Here is a 21139-nt window from a genome sequence, read left to right as displayed (position 1 = left end):
AAAAAAAAAAAAAAAAAAAAAAAAAAAAAAAACACATCATAGTAAAATTAATACCTTCTCAGCTTCGCATCGAAGCTAATATTTTTCAAACGTGTTTAAGATGGTAATAATTATTTAAACATTTTTAGATTAGGCATGAGACACCATCAGCTTTACAAATTGTATGTTTAAATTTTCTATAATTTTCAAAATACTTTTAACTCTTAAAACTAATTATTCTGATTGGTCATAAGATTATTATTAAAATTATTTTCTATACCATATTATCTGTTTTTTGGTAAATAACAAGTTTTAATTTATCAGATGAAGAGTTCAAATATTGAATACTGTCAAATTCAACAATCCATTTTTTGTCTCGTTCGGTCCTATATTACTTATCGTATTGGTTATACAGCGTTTTAAAACTTTTGTTTTGAAATATTTCTCAGAACTTAATAATGATAACTTTTCAAAGCATTATCAATGGAGTTATATAAATATTTTATTTTGTGTACAATGTGAAAATTCGCTTTTGTTTAGACTGTCTCAATAGAATTTTTATTTTTGGCAATCATTTGCTTTTCCGTGAAATAATTTTAAATGTTTATAACATTCTGTGATCATTTTCATTGTCTTGATTTAATAATGTATTTCTTACTTTTTAGATATCCATTTAGTTTTAAATAATTTAAAATTATATTTACATTTCATTACTAATTAAAATTTTTATATTTGATTTTTTTAAATTTATTTTTCAAATATCAAGGTGTCGTTTTAAATGACCTTCCCTTCATATTTTCAATTCATTTCATTGTTCAAATCAATTTTAAATATAATTTTCACTTATTATACATACTATATATAGTATAGATCGTAAATGTTTTTAATAAAAAAAAAAAAAGATCAGATAATATTTATGAAATTTAAGTCGCGTAATACTAAAATCGTTGATTGTGGTTGCCGATATATATTTTGATTCATTAAAAATTCAACACTGAACTATTTTGTAATATATTCGAAATCTTTATGTATTTTTTATAAATATTACTGAATTTCTGGTAATTGACAGTAAGCTCATATATTTGACATCCCATCGATTTTATTTGGTTAAATAATTTTTCGATTAGTATTGTTGTCCAGACAGCTATCTGCTCATCATTATAGATTAAAGAGTAAAAATAAAAAGATTTCTATATAAAGTTGTATCCAATAAGATCATTTAACTGTCTAAATTCAATAGAATCGTAGGTTCGAAAGGAAAACGAAAAATACAAAGACAGTGCTCGATAAGCGCAAAACGTAAAGTGTGATGGTTTTCTAAAGAGTTATCCGGATATTATAGTAGAGGTGATCATTCATCATTTTCATTCTCCTCTAATGCATACACAAACGTGTAAATAAGTGAAGATAAATTAAAGGTTCTTTTACCAAGTGAATTTGAAAACGAAAAGTAATTTTCAATTATTAAACATAAGAATGAGATTACGTATATCTCCGTGATTGTTATCATTAAGGTGCGAAAATTGTATTTTTAAAGCAGAATTTACTTTAAGCGTTTAATTGTCTATTTAGTCTTATTACTTGTAGATTCTAAATCTCAACTACTCTATTGTACTAATTACATTGTTACAATAAAACTTTAATGTTTTATAGAAGTCCTGGTAATTGTTTGTAGGCATCTTCTATTAAGTTCTAGTATAACATTGGCTAATACACAATGTTTTCAGTGGTCATTTGTGGTATTAAAATTAACAGTAGTTCAAGTTAGTGAGCAACATCTATCTACACAACATGCGATGTAATCACAAATATTTAGTAGTACAACTTTAAGCTATTAATTTTACAGCTGACTTAACTAAATTAAGTTAATGTATATCTTGGGAATTATATTGATAATATTAGTCGAACTTCAATAAATAATACTATTGAAATGATACCCAGCGTTAGATAATTGCATTTACATCACAAGTCTAAGGATAATTTTATGATTCTAGAACACTTGATGAAAAATAGATTAGAAATGGATAGTTGATTGAAATAATAATAGACTCATAATAATCCTCTAATTAAATTATATATTCATAGTATCGATTTTCATAATTCATCAGGTTGTTTAACTTATTAACATATATTTACATACCATTAGTTTATTTACATGTATATAAGATAAATCATTAATAAAAAACATAATTTAATTATTGTTGGCGTCAATCATTTTACTCCAGGCAACATTTATTAATTTTATTATTTTAAAGTTTTAATTTTAAATAGCAGTTATTTTATAATAAGTTTTTTTTTAGTAATAGATTACTATTTTACTAATATGGTATTGGATAAAACAAAAATTGTCAACTAATATACGTGAATTTAAATTACAAAAATTATTCGCCAGAGGTCTAACTTCTTATTATCAATGTTAAATTATGGTTTTACTTGATAAACAGATTGACTGTCTAGTATTATTTATACAGATCTGCTACAAGAATTTATAGCAATGTCGATAAATTCTAATAAAAATTGTAATTTTAGTATAAAGTAGATTGATTTCAAAATTAATTGTTAAAAATAACTCAAAAACCATAGTATTTACGAACTAAAAATTACACAAATAGACTTAAAATTGGTAATTTTTAAAAATTTTAATAGCAACATTTTTTTTTAAATCAGTATTGGATCATAGTATTATAAATATATAAGTATGTTTCATAAATTTATGAAAATGTAAAAATTATATAAATATAGTTTTTATATTGTTTGCATTTTAAAAAATGTTTTCTATTTCTTTTTTGGATTTTATTTTTCAATACACTGGTATTTTTTTTTTAAGTTACTAATTTGAATAAACCTTAACATAACCATAACATTTAAACTTCGTCGTTTTACCTTTATTATGAAACAATTATTTGGATGTCGACACGATTCTCTAGATATATTCAATTATTTAAAGCATTTACAAATACTTTTAGTTTTATTTTATATTCTACAAGCTCACGTTACGTGAACTTGTAGAATATATTTTTGTAAAAAGGTTGCTGGAGTTATGGTTTATGTCTTGATATGGTAATTTTGGCGGTCATTTTTGGATGGATTATTTCCATATTATTACAATTTTAAATGCACTTCCTGTCAGCCCTATCGATTCCTATACCTACACTTCAATGCGTATAAATTCACCTTAGTTCCTACGTCAAAATGATAAAGGTAGTTTTTTCTGGCATATAAATAGTACAAAAACAGCGCGTGCCTCGCCTTCACGCACATCTAATTCGACAATAGATTTCGACATTCACGCACAGTTCAGTTTATTAAAAAACATCAGATACTGAATAACTGTCAGTATATTTACGAAAAAAATATTTAAGTGGTATTTTGGTTTATTAGAAATGGAATTTGAAAAAATGATCAACTATCTTTAAAATATTGTGTTCCACTAGTACTTTTAGTTTTCGTTGTCGATGTATAATAGAGAAATTCATATTTTTCATAAATAAATAACTAATCGTCAGTTGAATATTGAGCTAAAAATCGTATGTAATCTTATAGGTATAATGTTAAGAAAACAATTCTATTTGAAGTATGTTGTTATATTTTAATTTAAAAATACGGTTGTTTCGAATTCGCTGATTTAAATTATAATATTAAAATATAAATTCGTTATTTATACTTCTAGAAAAAAAATATTGTTCATTGGTTTTGTAATCTTTGGATTTGCTTGAAAGGCATAAAGCTTTTCCAAGAAGCTATCCCTTACTAAATAAATAATTACTATTAATCATTATTTTTAAGTCGAATAAAAGATATTTCAACTATTAAGCAAAGGTAGTTCTAATTAAAAATAATAATTAACTATTGTGTGTCAATTTATTTATTAATTGAAGACTAAAAATAATTACACTTTTATATTTATAAAGGTATTAAAATATATTTCTTGTATAAAATTAATAGTTTATTAATAAATTAATTCAAAAGCAAATACAGTGTGACTCAATAGCTTTCTTTTAATCAATTCTTCAATACTAATTGTAATTTAGTATTATTCATTTAACATAACATACTATAATATTTTATTTTCATTTCAAGTCTTATTTTCCAATACATTTACTATACTTATTAAACGAAGTATAATTGATCAATTTTTGGTAAAATCAAAATTAAATAATTTATTAGGTAATATTATTAATATTAGACACTTCAAGATAAATAATTTTACTTTTGCACAACTCTTAACTTTAAATTCAAATTTAAGTTTAAGAGCGCTAAATTTTGAAGAAAAACAAATTATTATTTTAGTCATAATTTGTTTATTTTTAAAAAATATTTCAAGAATTGCTAATTATTTATTTATAATGTAAACTTCGAATATTGAAATGGTAAATACTCGTAACTACTGTATGAGACCAATAGCAAATTTGCAATGAGTTTTCGATTGATTGTTGGAAGTTTTGTTTATACAGCTGGTTTTTGTTGTCTCTTGTTTGATAATAGCATTGCTAAATAGGTATCCTTTGTTGTTACAAATTTTAACAATTCCTTTATTGAAATGGGTTGTATTTGCTGTTTTTTTCGTGTTTAAAACATATTATTTAAAAATGTATTTATTGTTAGTGAAATAAATACTACTAAACAATGACCATTGAAAGATTATTCTTAATGATAGACTCAATTACATAATACGGTTTTATTGAAATGAAGATTTTTAATACCAATTATTTTAAGTGTTTTTACTTCAGAGGTTACTATTATTGTTGTATTTTGTTGGTTTCTTAGATTATTTGAATTAAGGCGTTGTATGGAAAAGGTAGCAAGTTAAACATATATTTTTTTTTATGAAAAATGTAGTAAATATATATTAGTATAGTAGTGATATACCTACAATGGAATTATTTATATAATATATTAGTAGAAACATATAAGATTAATATTTATTGATAATTTATATTTTTATTAAAAAATAAATAATCGAAAAGAAAATTTTATTTTAAAAATAAACAAAAAGGTTTTAAAAAATATTACAAATTGGAAAACAAAAAGTGAGTCGTGGATATTGGATGATTTGATTCTACAAAATTTAATTGAGCGGAAAAGTAGTGTGTAAATAATTGTTTTAAATTTTGTTATAGATCTTTAAAATTCAACCGAATGAAAGATTTGTTACAAAAACTTTACCCGAAGCAAATTTTAGTGTATATTTTTAATGATAAAATGTATTTTATAATTGAAGTTAAATCATTTGCAATATAAGTAGTTTGGAACCTTAATGTTAGTTTGTAATAAAAATGAATTATATAAACGTTATCTTTCAACGTTTCTAAATACTGATTAAATCAGATTTCTATATTTTTTTTTGTTAAAAAAAGGCAAATATTTTGTATGTCAAAATTAATCAATATTATAAATAATAGTTCCTAGTACTATTAAATGGATTGGCAATGAAATTTGCTTGAAAACTTTTGTAATTGGCAGAATATATAATTGTGTATGATGTCAACTATTCATATAAGTAACTAAAAAAGTTACTTCAACATTTTTTCTCATTGAGTCTTGTTATGAATAAATTTTATTACAAAAAATAATTGTTTAATTTTGTAGTTTTATGTATTAATTAAATTAAATGTTTGAATATCCAATTCATTTATTTATTATAAATTATAGCTATCCAAGCTATAATTTGTATTTTTACAAAAAAATATAAAACTTTAACTGCTATTAAAATTTCTTAGACATTTTAATTGCAGTGAACAAATTATTTATTTTTTCAAGGATAATAAAAAATTAACTTTATTATTAATAATTATTTCAATTGGTAGCTATAGAGTTTTGTCAGTGCCAGCGCTAGATATTGCGCAACTTAATGCAAAAACGTATTCGATGGGCTCTTTTTATATTTTATTTAGTAAAGGAGACTTTATTTTTTTTCATATGAAGCTTTTTAAAGGCGAAGTCCTAGTACATTTATTGTTTTGTCCTTCTTCTGGCACAGCGTATTGTATTTTCAGCTTTTAGTTAAATTTTACGTGCTGTTGAGTTATTTGTTGCATGAATTTTTCATTAGGTTATTGATTAAAAATTGCAAATTTATTATGTAGAATATAATTATAACTTTTACTGAAGCTATCGATGCATTCACTGATATTAATTAAAATTTGATGTTTTTAACCTCAATATAATGTCATGCGAATTTTTTATACAAGAATAATTCAAATATTGGTATAAATATCATGAACTAGAAACATTAAAAGTTACAAGCCTTATGACTGAAAAGAAATAATTGTTTAAGAGAAAAAAAAAATCTATATTATAAGTGATTATACACCAAAAAGCTTTTAACTTGAGAACATTATGTTGAGTAGTTATATTATATATATATGGAATTATTTTAAACAATATTTCAATTTTTTATTTACTATAAAAAGTGAATAGATATCAGTAGAAAAGTTGAATAAAATAAAGTTGCAAATTTGAAAATTGTTAGTGTTTTTTTAAACTCGAAATGCATTTTATTTAGAAAAACTATTATCTATGAATTTATTATTTACTGATTATAAACAGCAGAAAAGTTTTTTGAGTCATTTTATCCACTGTCTGCTCTGTCTTGAAAGATTAATATTTTTATTATTATAAAGTTTGGTGTGCTATAACTGATTGCTGACAAAAACTTTTTCTGAAGTTATGTAAATTAGTTAATCTTTTACATTAAATATTAAATAAAAATACCAAGAAAAAATTATTAAGAGGATAGCTGAATGTTATTAACATTTTTTTCGTTAAAATTAAGATTTGAACAATATTAACAGAAAGTATTATGTGTAGTTTTATTGTTGGCGAGATGCTTTTTTTTATAAATACTTGTTCCTAATTCATCGTCTCTATAACACGTGATTAGAATTTTGTTGATTAATTTTTTATGTCTGGTTAAAGCTGACAATATAAAGCCTATTTGTCTGTTTCCTCTTGTAGACAATTTATTTATTGTTATCCATTTACATCATTTAACGCAGTGATTAGAGTATTTTTGTTTTGTATCTGTTACGTTCAAATAAAGTTTTCATTAAATGATTTAACTTCATTGTAATATGGCGTTTAAACGAAAAATCGAAGTTGAATTCAACTAGAGTTAAAACCAATAACCTTTGCTTAGCCATAAAAATATTTGAACGGAGGTAAGCCGTAAGATTATTTTGCATCATGTCGTTCAAAACTTCAAACAGAATTATTGTAGTTGTTAAAAAAGATTACCATCAAAGAAAAATTTCATAAAAATGATTAAATCTGTCATTTTTATAATATATTTATTAAATAAAAATTAATACATTTGTCATATTTTTTTTTTTTTTTAGTTGTACTTTGTATTATGTTTATAATCAGTATAGACATTGAAAAATCAATTTTTTGGATGAAAAAAAATCTGAACAAAAAATTATTCACAATTTTTGTTGTTTAACTGATATATGTATTTTCTCAGAAGTATAAGTTAATTGAAAAATTATAAAAATAACTTCTTTTTTATTATTATTCATAGAGAGCGGATGACTGGTATGCATTTATAAATTTTGTTAAGTTATTCCAAACACATCTTCAGCTAGTACAAATTTGTATCAATAGGTTTGACGACTTAGTAATATGATTTATTTAGGATAATATTGTTGGGAGGATTGAGTGGTACATGTCTCCTTAAAACGAAAAATATTTCTACATTATTATATATCGCAACAAAAAATGTGCACAACCTTAAGAAATGACTAAAAAAAAATGTATAAATACATACAAATTCGTTTAAAATAAATAACTTATTAATTGAAATCAATTGTATTCTAAACTTGTTAGTTTTATAAAATGCTCGTTTGAAAATAATATTGTGTTTATTTTCCACAAATCTCTACTGATTATAGTTAATGATAAAAATTCAACACCGTGTCATTAATAATTTTTCTACGCTCAAAAGAAAAATGTATTTATTAAACCTCATTGAGTTGTTGAACAACATTTTGCACTTTATAACGTCCTTTTTACTAAAACAGTCGGAGAAGGCAAAAAACTTGAATGGTACACAACATTATGAATACCTGTTATAATATATTACACGTTAATGTTTTCGGACAGTTTAATTAGCTAGTTGAGGTTACGGCACTTCAGGATTGTTATCGTGGCTTTTATAATTTTATAATAACAATAATTAACAATATAATGGCTAATGCGAATTTTAACCATTGGAGAGTACCTTAATAGGCCGCGAAACAATACGTTGCCCACACACTGCGATGTAATATCTTATTTCCCGTATCCATTTATCACGAGAAGGCGACGGGTCCGAAAAGAAAACCGTGGAAAAACAACGATAGCGTTGTGTTCCGGCAGCTCTGTGGACACACTCGTGTATGATGTATGTAAACGTTAAAAAAAAAAAAAAACAGATTCGGAAGGTTTAAGCGCCGCAACAGCAATCCGATACTAAGAGTGGACGCTGAAACGGTTGTCGGGCGACGTGCTTGCATGTATTACACTCGAGTTGCACTGGAGATTAGGTTGGGGTCATTGCTTTTTATTGCCACGATCGATTGTTACACTGGCGAACAAAAGTCTCAAGGCTCACTTGTTAAACTTTTGCAGGCGTTCAACAATATTTTACAGCAAAACTGCTCGTTATCTTATACTGCGACAGAAAACGTGCCGAGCATAATTATCGCTGTAGTACTAATAGCGATCAAACTATTAACATCGTGTTTGATTGTGTGTGTGTGTGCAAGTGGCAGGTGATGCGCGAAAAAAAATGACGATTAATTACAGCAATTAATAAATGACCGTCGAGTGGGGCTAGGGCTAAAAATTCATCAACCGGTCGTCCATAACGTTTTACACGCGTCCGCAAACAGTTGTTTGTTGTATTTTAGCTGTCAAAATATGATTCTCGGTAGTTTTCATTAGCGTCAAATTTAATGGTTTTTACGATCGTCTCACGAGTAATATCATCTGTTAAAACCACGACGGAATATTGCTGGCAGTATGCCACACATAATACTACACTAAGTTGACCATCACGCCAAACTCTTGTCACGCGAATCATTATGTTAGCGTGACAACGCCGGTCGACTTTGCGAAGCAAACACACACTAGTAATAATAATAATCGTCTATTATATTATAATATAACGGCCCGACAGTATTTCAACGTAGTTGATTACTGTTTACCACCCACAAATATATTAACGCCTATCTTTATAGATGTCTATCACTCAACTTTTTTAATATACTTAACGAATGTCGAGTCACACAGTCCTAATAATAATTTTAAACGAAATATAACGATGCACGCGCATTTCGGTCATCGATAGTATCCAAATTTTACGATAACCGTTCCTATTTCCAAAAATACTATACGGTTTGCATTCTAATCGGCGTGACTAGAAATATGAATAAATTCTTTAATATTGACTCGAGGAAATGTCTGTGTCACATTTTATATTTTGTTCGTCACAATTTTATGATAATTGCTAGAACTACAGAAAACTCGCCTTGTTCAGAAAAATATATCACATTATCCAATTGTATTTTGTAATGATTGTATGTGTCGCGTTTGTAACCCACTACTTTGCAAATCAAATATGTCGTTTTCATTTCAGCGATCGAGCTAATATTTTCCAATTAAAATATATACTAACTTGTGTCTAGCTGGTTAATCGATCCTCCGCCGACTGATGCATGGCGACTGTGTCGTCTTTCTGAAGCCAAAAATCCAGGTACTGAAAAATACAGATGACATTAATAACCAAACACCAAAAGAACGTACATTTTTATAACATTATCATTGTACGACTATTAAAACATTATTAAATTTTAAACATTTTCCTGATATTATACAAGATTGCGTACAAAGAGAAAAAATTCTTCATGTTGTTATTAGAATAGTTGTGAAAGGCATATGTTAAACATTGATAATGGGTCAAAAATATTAGGCAACGGTTTTCTACATAATAAGTATTTTTTTAAGCGTTATATACTTTTAAAAGTTTATTTTTTTTTAAGTTTATAGTGTTGCTGTACTGACGAAAACAGTAATAACTTTGCGATCGCTGTCACTCATGAAGACTTAAGCACGTGTTTTTTGTTTTTGCACAATACTGCAGCGTGCTTTATTTTATAGTATTCATTTAATACTCACACATAAAATAAACTCTACTAGAACACGTTTCACATAAATTACTTACACAGTTTACAAAACTTTAAAGTGTATTACCTTTTCACTCTTAAAACATACGACTGCGAGCTAAAAGAAGAAAAATTCCTCCTGTAAATATCATAGATGACAAGCGTTTTTTGAGTGTTATAATAAATACATACGAGTATGTTTTATGTTCATGTTGCACATTTTTATAGAATAAAGTACGACCCAACTCTAAGTATTTGTACTTGTATACATGGCAATGTTGTCATATTAATTTTGATGCCAAGTCGTAGAAGCTCAAACTTTTGATCAGACTAAATGTGTGAATAACGTTTAAATGAATCAGATCAGTTTGCACTATTTTATATTACTTTATTTTTAGAATTTGTATTTTTCCCCCCGTAAAATATCCACGCGACTTTTAAAACTTACATGCCAATTAATTGTTACTACGACATTATTTTTCCATAGACATGCGGTGACGTTTTCGGTTTGAAATGAACAAAACATTATTATCGTGTAAAAAACATAATAATTGTTAATATTTTTTTCAAATGAAAATTATGAATAAATTTATAATAACAAAGAAGAAACGTGGTGTTTTATTCATTTTAATTATTCGTCGGAAAGATAACTTGGAAATGTTTATAATTACTTGGGTGAACAATCGAGAATGTGTTAACCAAGTAATTTGCAATTTTTATTTAAAGTTGGCCGATTTCTTTCTTATAGTTTAAAATTTAATAAAAGAGAGGCATTTCGTTAAAAGTTGACATTAAGTTAAACGGGCCATGTTATATCTTCAGGATTATAGCAACGAATGATGTACGAACGGTTCCGCATATTCGAGAGCTAATAACGCCCAAGACGAACAAGCGTATCTCTTACCGCACACACGAGGAGCCTATTCAAATTAGCTGAACTTTACGTTTGTAATTTCCCGTCTAAAGCGGCGGCAACAGTCGTACAGGGTTGGCTCGTTTATTTATTATTATTTTACTTTTTCTTTAGTTGTGCCCCCTTTTTTTTTTTAATGAAATACCTAAATACGTATTCACAGTTGGAAAATTTAAATCTACCCATTGTGCTAGTGGGTATGCTTACCGGTTATTACGGACACCAACACTACTACAGTTTGCCGGCATCGCTGTGTGGGGCGATGGGTTTTTCTGGCTAATGAAATATTCATGAACGTCGTTCGGATCGAGAATAACTAGACCGCTATGACACTACCTGAACAATACGTGATCGAAATTAAGTTTTATTATTTTTTTTTCTTTAATTAACGAGACGTTGAAAACGAGTAATGTTTGTTGACCATCAATTCGGGCCAAAGTTTAATTAACGCTAACGTTTTTTTTTACAAAATGAAGAATTGCCCGAACAGCTGAATTTCAATGTAATCGCTTACACACTTGCCAATCGAGTCAATAGATCTCGTTTGAAAGTGAATCTTAACGCTATTTGTGTTTGAGATTTCTATGATTAATCGAAAACACGGCCAAAAAAATTTATCAACAATAAAAATGTATAGAATTGAGTTTTGAAATTATAAAATTGTACAGTGACTGTGTAATAAAATAAACTGTATATTCACTACTAAAGCCCGTCGTTATTTCAACATTTCATATTCATTGCCTAAAACTGTTTACTTAACATAAGAAAAAAAAATCGGTACACTTAACTGCACCACATTTCTTCAAAATACATTAAATACATTTCACGTAATTTAAATATCTATTCCATATAATTTTTTTATTTCAAAATATTGATTTTAGAGTTATTAAAGGTATATTTTATAATAGTTAATTAACTAAAGATCGTGAGGGTCCAACAGTGATGTAATATTATCATAATAATCTTTTAAAGATTATTGTCAAGAATTTTTGATATTTTTGCTATCGTAGGACTATCAACCAATTAAAATACGATTATTGTTTTATTATAAATTTTCAATAAATATAACCCATTAAAATATAATATCATTGGAGTACTTTGAATTTCATGTGATTGTTTTTATTTTTGCACTAAAAATACTTGCTATTTTAATGTAACAAAATGACATTAATATGACAATATGTAAATTTTAGTGTAATTATTATTATGTAACTGGATTGTAAACTAAACAGGTTACTGAAAATTAGAAAATCCAATAAAATATTAGCAACTAAATTACACAAAATCTATTTCGATAATTTTGACATTTATTGACTAAAAAATTTTTTTTTTTTTAACAAAAAGTTATTCTTAATATCGAAAATTAATGAAAACTATATGTTTTAATTATTCATGAACAATATTCATACTCAACATCTGTCATTACTTTTATAGAATTTTGATTCAAGATGTACCTCAATTATTACACTGTATTTCTGGAAAACTTAAAAGGTCTTATACACTAAGAAATTTTTTAATTAATTAAATTTTTATTGCTTTTCTTGAAAGTTTCCTTTAGTGGTAGAAATATTTATTTATATTTTAATAAGAGGAATAAATAAATAAAAAGGTGGTCTGAATTTATTCAAACTTAAATACTCCAAACAATATAAAGCTTTACTGTAATGGATAAATATTATTTATTTCATCATTTTATATCCATGCTGCATTATATTTCAGTTTATTCTTATAAAGAAATTTATATTATAATATTAATATTCGTTTCTGTTGGTGTAATGATATTATCTTACGCTAACATCAACAGCTTTTAAATTTAAATTTAGTAATTCATAAAATATTATATAGTAATAAAATCAATAATTGTTTGTACATATTATTGCAGTAATCAAGAATATCACAAAAAAATAAATTGATTGCTTTAATTATTTATGTTGAAATACCATTGATTATTAAAATGGTAGTAACTAATTAATATTGAGAATAATTTTAATTTTAATTTGTCGCCTATAATACAAAAAAAAAGTTTAATGATAGCTTTTGTTTAATATTTAATTATTATTTTGAAAGCTTTAATTTTACACTGTATAGTATATGTTTAGTATTTAAAAATACATATTGTAGCTGTCATGTGTTCATATATTTTTAATCAACAGTAGGAAATACGTGTTAATGTTTCCAAATATTAATTTATTATTATGAAAATATGTCATGATATATATGAGGTTAATAGAACAAAATGCATGGTCTAATTTAGAAGAATTATGAGCGTCAAGTAGTCTCAAGGGTCGTGTTTGCGCTGTGCACAGTTTTATCTTGTTTAGCTCTAAAAACATTATTCTTATGTCATGGAACGTCCACGTTTCATTTTTTTTTTTTTTTTTTAGTTTACTTTAAGAGTTCCTTTTTTGATTTCGAAAAAATACTATTATTATCAGGAGAAACCACCAAAACAGGAAATTACACTTTTAAATTGTGGTTAGATCTATCATAACTCTAAAGTAATTATAGAACTCCATGTTAGAGATCATTTTTACTATGACGTTTTTATATTCTAGCTGAACTTTCAACAGACGTTAATTTTAAATGTATATACTCTAACCTTAAAGTCATTAAATGAGTATGATACTAGTTTATCCTTCTATTCATATAGTAGTTATCTTCCTCTTTATTTTATCACGCCATATCTTATTAACGTCAGCAAGTTACAACTGCAATGTGGTAAAAGTTAAAAGTACTATAATCAGAAATCAGCTCTTTAATGACCGTATTAAGGCGTTAACATCCAGGTGCGAGAAAACAAATCACAGAAAAATAATGGGCGGACGAGAAAAAAGTGTTTGTTGAAGGTTTTTACACAGCTGATGAGTTTCATTCACTGTCACTAAAATCTCACTCGTCTTTGTCTTTTATCTTGCTGGCGATACAACAATTTGTTCATTGCAATTTATCCATTTATTTATTTTTTTCCTTTAGGGCAGACCATTTTACTCTAAACTAGTAGTTTTCTTGTTCCTAGCGCCACGCAATGTAACCGTCTGTTTCATAGATATAAATTTTAACTCTGGCATTATTTTCTACGGCCGAAACGATTCATTTTCTTTCATTTCCCCTCTTCTCTTTTTAACATCTCGCAATAGTAATAACAGTAATAATATAGAGAAGAGACGGCACAGTCGCCTGTCGACTATTGTTACAACGATCCGAATGAGATTTTATTATTACTGTGAGTCTTACTCGTACAAGTAAAGTATTATTTTACAGCGATATTGGAATACAATGCACTCCTAATGACATGTATTTTCAACGGACTCTGCTGTGGATGTATTTATAATACATTATTTTATTTTGGGTATGGATAAATCTTGTTTTTCAAAATGAATTGTATCAATAAATTGTAATTCTGACCAAACTGGTGAAATAAATATGTACTTCACTACACGAGAAAAAAACCTAGAAAAACTTTATAAACATTTAACATAACGATAACTACAACTAAGACAGTTGGAATAACTGAATATACGGTTAACCTAACCATTTTTTGATGTTATTCCCACTATTTTTTTTTAATTTGTCACTACATTAATCGTTTACTTTTTACGTGTAGTATTTGGAAAAGTATGCTTTGTAAAAAAATTAATTAAAACAGTTTTATATTTTAAACAAAATTGATACATAAAAAGTATTATGCAATATGTATTATTAAATATAGATCAAGTATAATTCTGAGAAAATAATTTAAAACAACAATTTGACATTTATATTTCAGTGTGTTTTATTATTCCATTAGTAATTCAAAAATAAGAGTATCATTAAAAAAAATATATCAACAAAAAAGATAGGGTTATATATTTATTGACCGAAGTTTTTCGAGACTTAATAGGCATGATATTTAATTATTTCTCTTAAAATAACAATTTTTTTGTGAATTTTTAATTGGCTTTTGTTATTTATATATGTAAATTTGTTCATCTGCTTAAATTTTTTTAAGTTCATTCCCAATGTATTATAGAGCTGTAAACTTTAAATTTTAAATTGCAGCATAAATATTTAACTAGCTTATAAAGTAGAAAATGATCTAATTAAAAAAATTACTGAGCGATAAAAAACTTTTAAATCAGAGCTTCGGATTATATTTACAATTTTATACTAAGGTGGCGGCAGTGAGAGGCCGAGCAATGATTAATGATAAAAATATCATTCGCGCTCCACCTCCAGTCTATATATAAAATGCTAATAACTTCCAAAGTATTGGTCTAAAAGTTGTTGATGTCCAGTGTTTTTATTTATTAGATCATTTTGATTAAATAAATTAGTCAATTTTATATATGTTGCCATAAGAAAAAATAAAGTTGACACCCTTAAAAGGTATAAGGAATGAAGAAAAAAAATATATTATTTTAAGAGAAATTAAGTGGTTAGCGTTAAAAAATATCACTCTGTAAAACAGTAAATCAAATAAATATAAGCAAAATTTTATAAAACTCATGAGGGGTTATTTTATTGGAATGATCAATTATTATTGTATTATTAAAGTATTATTTATAACTTATTATCATTACTCCTTAAATTTCAATCAATATTTTATAGATTTATGTGTGAAATAATATTGATTGTATTTTTAATAAATGTATTTACGCATGAATGGAATTTAACGATTATAGTTCAACACTTTGCAAAGATGTTAAAATTCGAATAGGTTAGTAAAAATAATGTGTTTTACTATTGAAAGGGTTGAAATGCTATAATAATTAATTGTTTTGTAAATCAACAACAACAACATTAGATTTTGTGTTTAAATTGAGTGACAAGCAATTGTTATTTGGAGTAAGAAAATTAGCTATACATTTCTTCCATGTTCTTTAAATAGAATTTGTAATTTTGTGTTAATAATTAACATAAAATTAAGTTAAAACGAAGTTATTGTGCTCATAATAATTATTATAATGAGTGTAAAACTTCGTTTACTCTAATGTAAATATTCTTAATGTAANAAATGTAATGTTATTTTAAGAAACTCAAGATGCTGTGTAAATTTCACTAAATTTCTTAGAAGATTGAGATTTTAAGAATTCACTGCCTTTGTTGTCATTGTATTCAAATTAAAACAGATTTTCACTATCCTAACAATCGACAAGTTGCGCACATGGTTATTGTTTAGCTAAATAATAAGAGTATTTCAATAAATGTTTTCCCATTAAATTCTCGTGTTTTGTATTGTTCGAAATTTTAAACACTATTAAAGATTTGAATAAAATCCACTTATTCCCTAATATATATCTTAATTATAAGTAATTATTGTATACTTTGACGAATCAAGGTGTGAACTATTTACATTTCAATTATAAAAAATATATTTATATTTTTTTACGATTAAATTGAATGTTTCCAACTATTTTTTGTATATATTTCTTGATTATTATAATCTAAAAATTAAATTTACGAAAAATGTTCAACGAAACAACAGAGGAGTGGAGGTTTTGTTAATCGTTTTATAATGGTAAAGGTTTTGTACTCTCTTTAGCTAGCAGTTATCATTGGATAGCTAGTGAATTATAGAAATTATGATAATTCGATTATTAGAAATACATAATAATTTTGTAAACCAATGTGGAACTCAAAGTTCTCCTAAAGTAATGCTTGCCGCTTTATTGAAATTATTATTTTATTGTTTAATTATACTGAAATATTCACATGGATGTAAAAATTTGTCATTTTATTTGATCTGAGATGAACAAATGTTACAATGTTCAGTAGTTGATAAACTTATGTGACTATTTAATAATTTTAAATACTGAAAATTCTTAATATTTTAATATAATATTAGATATTTTTAAATATTTTCCTATAGAATTAAGACAAATAGAATGAATTTTAGTTGACATACCTTGGAATGACACTTCACTTACGCGTGACATTCATGCAAACGAGTCGTGATCTTTTACAGGTCATTGATTGTTAATGATGTACAAGTTCTGGCATGTGTTGTTAAAAGGATTCTTTTACCTTAATACATTCATACGGCTATGTTTCAGGTTTATTTCACGTGGACAGATCAAAAGTAATTGTACTAGTGACTGTCATCGACTTTGACATTGTATGCTTAACATTCCGGAATAACCGATCCGCTACATTTGGCCTTAGCGAATAATGAGGTAACTTTCGTCATAGTTACACACTGAAAGGGCAGATACGTAGGGATTTAGAAATATTTACTAACACGCAAACTCTTTATCTCTTATGGTATTGGATTTCAAACATATGAAAAACAATGGAATGTCGTTAAACGAAAAAAATAAAAACCTTTTTTACATTTTTTTGCAATGACTTTGTGCGTTGGTGATCGTTATGCTTTTGACTCTTAATTGAATTTTCCTCGACAGTTTTATCACGTCGTAGGCTATATTTAACATGTAAATTCTAAGTTTGAATTAACATAGGCTTTTAATTTTTTAACGTGGCTCCTTATTCAACCATCCGGCATAAATACTCCTTTTTGGCTTGCGGACGTGATCTAAATATCGTTTAAGCCATACTTTTGATTTTGGTTACTTCGTAAGTAGTAACTAAAAATATCCGGATATTAATGTTAAATAATGTAGAAAAAAAAATGAACTCGTTCACTTATAATAACTGTTTTTAGCTCATGCTTATTTAAATAATTATTTACCTTAAAATTATCAATTTAAAACTATTTACCTTTAGTTTTTTTTTAAATCCAAAAAAAATATTTTTTATCTTTTGATAATTAATTGTTATTCAAGTAGTACACAAGTATTTGTAAATCTAAAAAACTTTATTCGTTTATAAAAATTATTTTTTGGTTTTTATCAAACATTAATAAGTTATTTTATTTGTACGATGCTAAACTAATTATGACAATATAAATTGTATTATTATTCCCTGATAAAAAAATATAATGTTATATTAAATCAAGCAGGTAGGTCAACTTGCAAGCTAATCTAATAAAAGAAAACAAAAAAAAGGTTGACTATTACTATGCTTGTTACACTTGACACATCTTGACGACGATTTTAAGAATTCTGAACAGGCAAGAGAACAATTTTACTGTAGATTTTTTTTATAGATTATCTATGCCCAAAGCTAAATAAGAAGACTTGAATAAAAATTCTACAATCATTCTAACCCTAATTTCAATGTGCGAAAAAGTATTCAATTTTACAAATTTTGCATTTAAATTAGAGTAAAAACTGTTAAAAAAAACAATAGAATTTTAGGCGTAGAAATGTTTAGTAAAATTGAGAAAAATCGGAAACGCCTTCTCTTATCATTTCTAACATATTTTTATACATTTCAAAGTTTGTTAATTATGGTACTGATATAACACCAAATAAAATTTGGTACACATTAATTATTCTCCATACTATCTAGCAGAAATGTAATAGTTTAGTTAATAAAATTTATTCTCAGATTACTGAAAATTCTATTATTCAGCGTCAAAAATTTCTTATAATACTATTAGGATTATTACAATGTAATTATTGTTAAATTAATAAAACTGGTTAAGAAATGAAAATGATAATAATTACAAGTAAAAAACCCAGCACAGTAGTGTCGCGGCACTGAGGCGACACGACAAAATCATAAAAGTATAGAAGATATCTAACAGTGATTAATATTACTATCATAAAAAACGATTCGATGCAAATTAGTCAAATTTCATAATTTGTAGTATTTAAAATTTTATAATTTAAAATAATTTAAAATTTCGATCGAATATTAAATGCTTATTAAATTATTTGTTTAATTGAAAATAATGTTACTTTTTTGCTTTGACGACATATTTCATATAGTAGAACAATCGATGGAATTGAAATTTGTTTTTTGTTTAATATTATAGTACACTTCAAAAGCTTCAATTTGATATAGGTAGAAGTTGTCAGACTTTTCGAAACATTTTCAAAAATCGAGATGACAAAAATTAATTAACACGCATAATTGGTCGCATTTAAACTCTTTATGCATAGGTTTTTTATCAGATTGTTCAATAAGTATACCAGTATAGCTTATTGGTTATTTTTTCTAATATATTATAACACGGCCGCCGGGGATTGACGGCCGGTTATAGAAAGTGTACCGGAAATCATGTGAAAAAAAGAGGCACGGTACGGGATCAGAACCCGCGACCCAAGGCGTCGTAGAGACAAACCTTACCACTAGGCCACCGTGCACTTATGATTCAGATCCCGATACACTTTCATTTAGGTTGATAACGTGATGTGCGGCTGAGGGAAACACGGTACCGTGTCAATTATATTAAATTATCAGTTTGATAAAAATTAAAAAATAAAGTTACATATGTTTTATGTAATTTTTTACATTATTTTCTACATTAAAATCGTGTTTTATTGATACATTGATCATTAAAATCGGTCTAGTAAGAACTGAGAATTTCCAAAACATAAAAATAACACACACCATCATAAAACCAATAACTTCTCAGCTTCTCATCAAAGCTAAAAATGTTGATAATCCATAAAAAATATTTTAAAATACTAAAAACATTAAGCTTATAAATATAGAGAAAAAAAACTAGTTACAAATTGGTATCATATTATATACGGGTTTTTGAACAATGTTCATTATTAAGTATTGATAACTATGTTTGTAAAAGCTTGGGTAATTTGACATCAAATTAATTTATAATTTTTTTATGTTTTTAAACTTGTGTTCTTTTAAGTATTTTTTTTTTTTTTTGACATTAATTATTCTTGATACATGATAATTATGAGCCAATAGAAGTATAGATATTCTTTTTTATTAATTATAATAACACCAAAAAAAAATATTGAAATTGTATTCTATCATAAATGGAAAAAAAAAATGAAATTAATAAGTCTGCTAAACGATTTAAGATTACAATTATAATAAAGATTACAATAAATTTAAAATATTTTGAGGTTACACTAAATCGAGTTCAGATTGTAATGGGTTATACCAGCAGATGTTTAATTCTATTTAAAATATTAACGCCTTCACTAAATAAATAAGTACTTATAATCAATTTTAATAATTCGGTTATAATATTTTGTCTTTGAATAAGTATTTTATTTTAGTAAATAATTTAAATTCTTATAATTTTTATAGAATAATTTACTTTTTAACAGTGTTTTTATTAAATTATAATTAAGGAAATATTAAAAAATAAATCAATGCATAACAATGATAATTTTTTCTAGTAAAAATATTATTAAATAATAACGTCTCTTTCATAATTAATTTTTTAAATTAGTAACTTTACTTGAAACAGAAAAAATTGAACCGCCTGTGTTTTTAATGGATCATCATTCAACATAGAACATGATGAATGCTTCCACTGTATCGACATAGTGATTATACAATCTCTTTGAGTTTGCAATGAAGTAGAGGCGAAGAAAAATTTTAGATTGAACTACGTTGGTGCTAGGCAGTTCTTAATTGAGTCACGTGACACGGTAACGGTTAATGATGGATTGTTGTAAGCCTCAACTTTATAAACCGCAACTATACGGTTCATCATACACCCTCAACCATTTTAAAGTATTAACAAAATTTATAATAATCTATTATTATTATCTATTATAATATCTATATATTATTAATATTATTACCATTATCTATTATAATTGTTATTATCCATATCATAACCCTGTGCGATTAAAAAATTTATTTTCTGAACAAATTGTATACATTTAGTCATAAAATGTAATCAATTTTTCTATTTAAACCTATTGTGTTCTCTTGGGTTCATTTTAAGCCCTAAAATATCTTCAAAATCTATTATTATAGTTATTTCAAGTATGTAACGAAGTTTATTAATACATTTTAAAAATAAAATTTGAAAAAGAACGGTATAAAATAGTATAAAGAAAATTCAATTTGATAAATGTGAAATAAATGTGCAGATTTATTTAATTAATACGAACCACTTAATTAATCAAATAATAGAAATACTATTGAGTATCGTTTTGGATTCTTTTAGGTACACGTTTTTCTCAATTCATCAACAATAAAATATTTTTTAAAAATCCATTATAATTTACCTTTATTTGTTCAAATGACATAAACATAGATAATCTACATACTTATTTAAGAGATAATGATTTAA

General features: G+C 25.8%; 1 protein-coding gene across 1 annotated transcript in view; it reads right to left on the bottom strand.

Annotated features, from left to right (window-relative positions):
• The window catches only part of LOC126896856 (zwei Ig domain protein zig-8-like), a 122456-nt gene that overhangs the window by 76687 nt on the left and 24630 nt on the right, over window positions 1-21139 (bottom strand). Inside the window, exon 3 of the mRNA XM_050669989.1 lies at window positions 9635-9715. Within this exon, the coding sequence (XP_050525946.1) occupies window positions 9635-9715 (81 nt within the window). The remainder of the gene's footprint in view (window positions 1-9634; window positions 9716-21139) is intronic.

This window comes from Daktulosphaira vitifoliae, unplaced genomic scaffold, assembly GCF_025091365.1.
Source record: "Daktulosphaira vitifoliae isolate Bord-2020 unplaced genomic scaffold, ASM2509136v1 Scaffold_1, whole genome shotgun sequence".
In the NCBI taxonomy this organism is placed as follows: Eukaryota; Metazoa; Arthropoda; class Insecta; order Hemiptera; family Phylloxeridae; genus Daktulosphaira; species Daktulosphaira vitifoliae.
The sequence above is the reverse complement of the archived record's forward strand: the minus strand, read 5'-3'. Positions and strand labels throughout refer to the sequence as shown.